At 32.0% G+C, this 7,696-nt stretch overlaps 1 protein-coding gene across 1 annotated transcript in view; it reads left to right on the top strand.

Annotated features, from left to right (window-relative positions):
- LOC107684524 (endothelin-converting enzyme-like 1) overlaps nucleotides 1-7,696 on the top strand; it is a 22,368-nt gene that overhangs the window by 2,390 nt on the left and 12,282 nt on the right. Inside the window, exons 5-6 of the mRNA XM_016480798.1 lie at nucleotides 459-551; nucleotides 2,243-2,367. Of these exons, the coding sequence (XP_016336284.1) occupies nucleotides 459-551; nucleotides 2,243-2,367 (218 nt within the window). The remainder of the gene's footprint in view (nucleotides 1-458; nucleotides 552-2,242; nucleotides 2,368-7,696) is intronic.

Raw genomic sequence — 7,696 nt, 5'->3', positions numbered from 1 at the left:
TGTGCGTGTGTGTGTGTGTGTGTGTCTTAGGTATGTTCAATTTGCCAATGAATCTTTCCTTTGATTTGGCTCTTTTTTTTCTTTTTCTTTTTAAGTATTTGTTGAGAAAGTTTCTGGAACAAAAAACACAATATGAAAGCATCAAGCTGAAACACATTACATTTACAGTAAATCCCAACAGACACAAATAACTTGTGTTTCACTAAGTATGTATTTAATTACAAAATGAGCATTTAAAATGCCACACAGAGACCAGAAACTTTTAAACTGAATATTTGCACCTGTTCATTCAAATTAATCACCCAAATGATCTGAATCACTATAATGATTCAGACTTCTGAACTCCAGTGTGTGTGTTTGTATAAATCTGTGTGTGGTAAATGTGTACATGAATTCAGACCGTTTTGTGTGAACAAGCATGTTTGTGTTATTAAACATTCTTTCTCTTTTTCGCAAAGATCACTGTGTCTGAATACGACGACCAAAGAAAGGACATCAGCAGCGTGTACAACGGAATAACACTGAAACAGCTGCAGAAAATGGCTCCAAGCGTGAGTACACACACACACACACACACACACACACACACCAGGTCCCCACAGTGACATGAGTCCTCATGAGTCTGTGTGCATTCAGGTTTAATTCCCCACCAGAATAGAAAAACAGGTACACACACACACACACACACTCTTATATTTAGTGTGTTTTTATTATTAGCTGATATTAAACAGTGACTTTATTCTCTAGTCTATATGTTTGGTCAGAGTACCATATTTTTCATAATATGAGTTTTTCTTATCATTTTGAATGTGCTGCGACTCATATTCTAAAGCGACTTATATAATGATATTAACATCAAGCATGTAAAATGTGCAACTGCATTGATGGCGAATGTAAGAGCTCAAGTTTGTGTTGATACAGTCTTTGTTATTGTAGTTATTACCAGCTTGTGTCACAGTGCGTGAGGAGAGATGAAGCGAGGACTCAAGTGCAGGAGAAATGAAATGACTGATCAGCACAGGATGACAGACACCAGGAGAATAAATAGGAACCAAACGAGGAGGCTAACGAGGGAGACACAGGTGGAGCAACTTAAACAATAACGAGGTAACAAGATGGGAGGGGCAAGACAATAGACAGGAGAGAGCACATGGCAACAGACAACACAAGCCATGTGCTCACCGAACACAGTCATCTGGTGGCCCTCCTGGGCACACCCGCTGAAGACTGTGACAGCTTGGGCTGATCATACTAAACCAGTTTAAGCCCTTGTTAGTGTTCTAGCTAGACAGTGTCACTACGGTTTGGGACTGAGCCATTGTGCCGAGCCAGACAAACTTAAATAGAGTTTAAGGAGAGATACTACTGGCAAAAACATTGCTTATTCATGCACTGGTCAATTTTGTGATTTTGGGCTTTTCATAAAATGTTTTTTCAAGACTAGTGGAAACATTTATGCTTCATTTATGACACTTTATCTATTTGTGGCTGTAGATTTCAATTATAATACATATCTTTAAAAAGTTTTTTCTCTACTTCAGCAGCACGTACATACACCAAAACTTAGAGTTTTATTCCTCTCTATATTCTGAAGGTTTTTACTGAAGGGTTTGTTCAAATATATGCAACATGGATTTATAAAGCTTTTTATTCCTAAAAACATGGTTAAAATGCAAATCTTTAAAGGTTGTGAGTTTGTTTCTCCACTTCTACAGCACTTACAAACACCAAAACTTAGAGTTTTATTCCTCTCTATATTCTGAAGGATTTTATAGAAGGGTTTGTTCATATATCATTCACACTGATTTATACAACACTTTATTCCTAAAAACATACCGAAAAAATGTTTTCTGACTGTTGACAGTGTTTCCTGATTTATAAACTGATGAAAAGATAAATCCAAAATCCCCTCAGTAAAAACGTTTAACTCTAATATGTCAACAAAATCAAACAAGAATTTTGAACCTGAGTTTATCCAATGTTCAGATCTATTTTCTACAAATGTATGCACAGTGCATATTTAATTCGATAATGCCTTATTTTAAATGTAACATTTCAGAAAACTTTTAATACAAAGAATGTTTGCAATTTACAATATAATCAATCAACTGGGGAGATATAAATGAACCATAAATCAATAAGCAAAGGGCAGACGGCTCAAGTAAGAGTTTTACTGTCTTCTGTATTTCATTGAAAGAGCCACTCGAGAGAAGCATAAACATTGTCATCTCTTTGTCTGTAGTTCCACTGGAAGCGTTTGTTAGACCGGATCTTCAATGATAATTTCTCTGAGGAAGAGGAGATCGTAGTTTTGGCCACTGACTACATGCAGACGGTGTCGGACATCATTAAAACCACGTCTAAACGGTAAGAGGTTTGAAAGAGTCACGGTGTCAAAATTGAGATTTTTCTGATAAATATTGCTATTTAAAAAGCAATTAACATTTTTTTGGGGGCATGTTTGTATGGCTGCACAGTGTATCCAAAATGTATTATTATTATTACTGAATAAAATACTAAATTAAATAAAAATACTTAATATACACAAACAAAAAATATTGCTATTGTAAAAAAATGTGGATTTACTGATAAAAAAATTTAATTGTGATTTAAAACATGATTCATATTTTTTTCAATTGTATTTCATTCATTCATTCATTCATTCATTCATTCATACATTTATTTATTGCTTGATTGCTATGCTTGTTTGTTGGGTTGCACAATTTGGCCAAACCTTTGTGATTTATATTTCAATATTGCTATAAAATAATAATAATATTAATGCTTAAATGAAAACACTAAATAAAATACTAAACAAAATAAAAATTACTGAATAAAAACAAAATAATAAATATTAATATTGTAAAACAGTAAATGCAATTTTTCTGATAAAAATGGCAATTGTGATTTAAAATGCGATTAACTTTGTTGTTGTGCTGCACAATTTGGTCAAAACTCAATATGGCTAATAAAGATAATGATAATAATAGTTATAATAATAATGATTATAATTACTAAATAAAAATAAAATAAATAATTTAATTAAATTAAAAGCAAAATAGATATTACTTTTGTACTGTTTCACCCCTCAGTAAAAACGTTTAACTCTAATATGTCAACAAAATCAAACAAGAATTTTGAACCTGAGTTTATCCAATGTTCAGATCTATTTTCTACAAATGTATGCACAGTGCATATTTAATTCGATAATGCCTTATTTTAAATGTAACATTTCAGAAAACTTTTAATACAAAGAATGTTTGCAATTTACAATATAATCAATCAACTGGGGAGATATAAATGAACCATAAATCAATAAGCAAAGGGCAGACGGCTCAAGTAAGAGTTTTACTGTCTTCTGTATTTCATTGAAAGAGCCACTCGAGAGAAGCATAAACATTGTCATCTCTTTGTCTGTAGTTCCACTGGAAGCGTTTGTTAGACCGGATCTTCAATGATAATTTCTCTGAGGAAGAGGAGATCGTAGTTTTGGCCACTGACTACATGCAGACGGTGTCGGACATCATTAAAACCACGTCTAAACGGTAAGAGGTTTGAAAGAGTCACGGTGTCAAAATTGAGATTTTTCTGATAAATATTGCTATTTAAAAAGCAATTAACATTTTTTTGGGGGCATGTTTGTATGGCTGCACAGTGTATCCAAAATGTATTATTATTATTACTGAATAAAATACTAAATTAAATAAAAATACTTAATATACACAAACAAAAAATATTGCTATTGTAAAAAAATGTGGATTTACTGATAAAAAAATTTAATTGTGATTTAAAACATGATTCATATTTTTTTCAATTGTATTTCATTCATTCATTCATTCATTCATTCATTCATACATTTATTTATTGCTTGATTGCTATGCTTGTTTGTTGGGTTGCACAATTTGGCCAAACCTTTGTGATTTATATTTCAATATTGCTATAAAATAATAATAATATTAATGCTTAAATGAAAACACTAAATAAAATACTAAACAAAATAAAAATTACTGAATAAAAACAAAATAATAAATATTAATATTGTAAAACAGTAAATGCAATTTTTCTGATAAAAATGGCAATTGTGATTTAAAATGCGATTAACTTTGTTGTTGTGCTGCACAATTTGGTCAAAACTCAATATGGCTAATAAAGATAATGATAATAATAGTTATAATAATAATGATTATAATTACTAAATAAAAATAAAATAAATAATTTAATTAAATTAAAAGCAAAATAGATATTACTTTTGTACTGTTTCAGTTTTTTTTTTTTGAAGGATTATGGGTCATTTCTTCATTTTCAATGTAAATAAGATCGCAGCCCATCGCAGCCCAAATAACCCATCGCAGAACATGCAGTGCATGTATTAACTTAATTAAATCAGCGTTCTTGATTTAGTGAAAATATCATGGTAAAATGTCTCACAAAATGAGTTTGAATTGATGAAACAATTGATGAGAGCTAGTGGTAAAAATTAAGACAAAAAGTACTGCAACACTTTTCAAGACATTTTCAGCGTTTCGCAATATAAACCGGTGTGTTTGTGTGGCTTTATTTGAGGTGTGTCACTGTTGGGTAAACATTCATCTGTGCTGTGGCTGGTTAGAATCGATCCACAACGGCCTCACTTGTTTACACACACACACACACACTCTCTCTCTCTCTCTAGAGAGCAGCAGTCAAGTGCTGGATGTAGCAGGTTTAGTGTGTGTCCAACTGTCAGGTTTCTCTCAAGAGAGTGTGTGTGTGTGTGTGTGTGTGCGTGTGTGTGTGTGTGTGTGTGTGTGTGTGTGTGTGTGTGTGTGTGTGTGTGTGTGTGTGTGTGTGTGTGTGTGTGTGCGTGAGTGTGTGTTTGTGTTTGTGTGTGTGTGTGTGTGTGTGTGTGTGTTTTTACTAATTTACTTGAACTTTCTTTTGTCTGTCGATCTCTGTCTTTCTCTCTCCGTCTTTTCTCTTTTACACTGACTGTGTCTGAATTATTGATGAGAATGTAACTGTTTCCACTTAAATGTGACCGATGGTTCTAATGATTTCATCAACAGTTCCTTTAGTACTTAAAGAATACTAAATACTTAACAAACTTGCTTAATAATAAATAAAACTATAAGGACATATATAAAATAAAATAAAAAAATAAAATAGTAAAACTTCAAATAAAAAAAACGATCCAAAATATTAATAAAAAACAATATTATTATCAGTAAAGACATGTATAATGTTACGAAAGATTTCTATTTCAAATAAATGCTGTTCTTTTGAACTTTCTGTTCATCTGTGAATCCTGAAAAATAAAATGCATCACAGTTTCCACAAAAATATGAATGTTTTCAACATTGATGATAATCAGAAATGTTTCTTGAGCAGCAAATCAGCATATTAGAATGATTTCTGAAGATCATGTGACACTGAAGACTGCAGTAATGATGCTGGAAATACAGCTGCGCATCACAGAAATAAATTACACTTTAACAGATAATCACATAGAAACTGCTGTTTTAAATTCACAATTTTTACAGTATTTTTTATCAAATTAATGCAGCCTCAGTGAGCAGAAGAGACTTTTTTCAAAGACATGTAAAGTATTACAGACACCAAACTTACGAACGTAAGAATACATTTTGTGAGATGAACTTTAACCCTATCTAGTCTATAATTTCCCTCATGAGTCTTAAAGGTGGTGGAATGCTTTCAATATTAAACTACTTTATGATTTCAGGAAATTGTCTGATTGGATGTCAGTAATATTAGACATTTCTCTTCCTTTTCTTGTGGAAAAGTCTTTTTGTCCCTCTCGTGTCATTGTGTAATAATACATCATATCCCATAATATTCTCACAATGACCCCTTCCTTCATAATCACTGTTATTAAAATCACCATGGCGATGCACGGCTCTCATCAGGCGCGCCGCGGGAGCAGAGGCAGAGAAATGACTTTTATTCTGCTCTTTGTTCTGGCGCTTTGCTGTTTTTAGCTCTTTCTCTTCACGTCCCTCCTGGTGCTTTTCCTTGTGAAGGAGCAAAACTTCATTCTCATCCAATGCTTGTGCTCTTTCTGAGTGAAACCGGCGCTGAAGGAACCCGAGGCCTGGCGCTCTGCTTTGTGCTGACTGTAAAATAAATATAGAAAGTGTTTTAACGTCGCTTAAAGCTTTAAACTTTTGTTTCGCTGCAAACTTGCATGTTTGACTCAACTTTACAAAACGTTAAGTCAGAATATTGTATGAATCAAAATGTGCATGTTAATGTACAGTATTGTATATTGCAAGATTTAGGTATTTTTCATGAATACACATATGCATACAAATAATAAAGTTACAGTAAAACTGGATAGACAGTCAGATCAATAAAAATAAAATAATAAATTAAATAAATTACGTTTTGACTGTTGACTGAGAAAGCAGGTCAGATTCGTTTGGAAAATAAAATACTTTTTAAAATAGATTCATATATTTGAAAAAAAGTAAAATTCTGTATAATCATTTTAAACACATTAAAATGAGATATTAGTTTGGAAAATAGAAATTAAATATTTCAAGCAAGTTAAGGTATTTTAACTAAAATAAAAAAGTTAAATGAAATTAAATCTTTGACCAAAATGAGCAATCACTTAATTTGAACATTTTCAAGCTATTAAAATAAAATACAAATAAATAAAAATAAAATAAATGTTTACTGTTGCCTATGAGAAAGTACGTCAGATTAGTTTGGTTATTAATTTATACATTTTGGATTTGGTCATTAATTTAAGCCATTGGTTTGATTGTTATTTTATTAATATATTTTAAAAATATTTTAAATAAAAAGCATTTTTTTAATGTTAAATAACATCCATATTAACTGGTTTTATTCAAGTCAAAAATATTGTTTAACATCTCTGAATCAACCTAATTTCATGGGTTAAATCAGATAGAAATGGCTCTTTTGAGGTTAACAGTTGCAGGTTACCACTTTTTAAAGTGTGTTGACTGAGAAATTAAGACTAAGTTTAAATATTTTAAATAAAATGAATATTTAAATGTACATAAAATACAAAATAATCTTTTAAATATTGAAATGAAATCCTGGGATAAAACTAGAAATGAGCAATAATTGTGTAATTGTAATAGTTTTTTTGATTTTTTTAAATAATTGTTTTATTAAAATAGTGTCATTAAAAGTAGCTTGTACTATTCTAAACAATGTCTGAAACTTTCTAGCATGTATATGTAAAGCATGTAAGTGTAAATATGAAAAGTAAGACTAAATATGGCAATAATAATAAAGAGCCAAAGTTTTCTGTGCCTCTTGGCGGGGTTTGACTCGTTTTGTCCGTGTTTGTTCTCTTGTGATGATAAAGTGTCATTTGTATTTACTGTATTTACTGTTGATACTGTATGTGGAGCTGCAGAAGCATCTTTATTCCTGCAGGAGAATCGCATTATGGTCGCGGTGTGTCATACGACATGCTGATGGTGTCGTCGTTTTCCGTGCTGTTGTTTATCTGTGTTTTATGGGTAATTAAAAGGGAATAGTTTGTTGGGTGATGATTGGATTTCATCTGAATGCCGCTCTGTGCTTTAGAGGTTGTTGAGCCAAAGGACGGTTTAATGCTGTAATTATGAGCCGACAGTGAGACGCCGTGGGTACAGGAGCAATGAAAGCCACACACACACACACACACCCACACACACACACACACACACACACACACACA

The sequence above is a fragment of the Sinocyclocheilus anshuiensis genome, unplaced genomic scaffold (genome assembly GCF_001515605.1).
Source record: "Sinocyclocheilus anshuiensis isolate Anshui unplaced genomic scaffold, SAMN03320099.WGS_v1.1 scaffold2917, whole genome shotgun sequence".
NCBI lineage: Eukaryota > Metazoa > Chordata > Actinopteri > Cypriniformes > Cyprinidae > Sinocyclocheilus > Sinocyclocheilus anshuiensis.
This window is presented reverse-complemented; position numbering and strand designations above follow the sequence as displayed.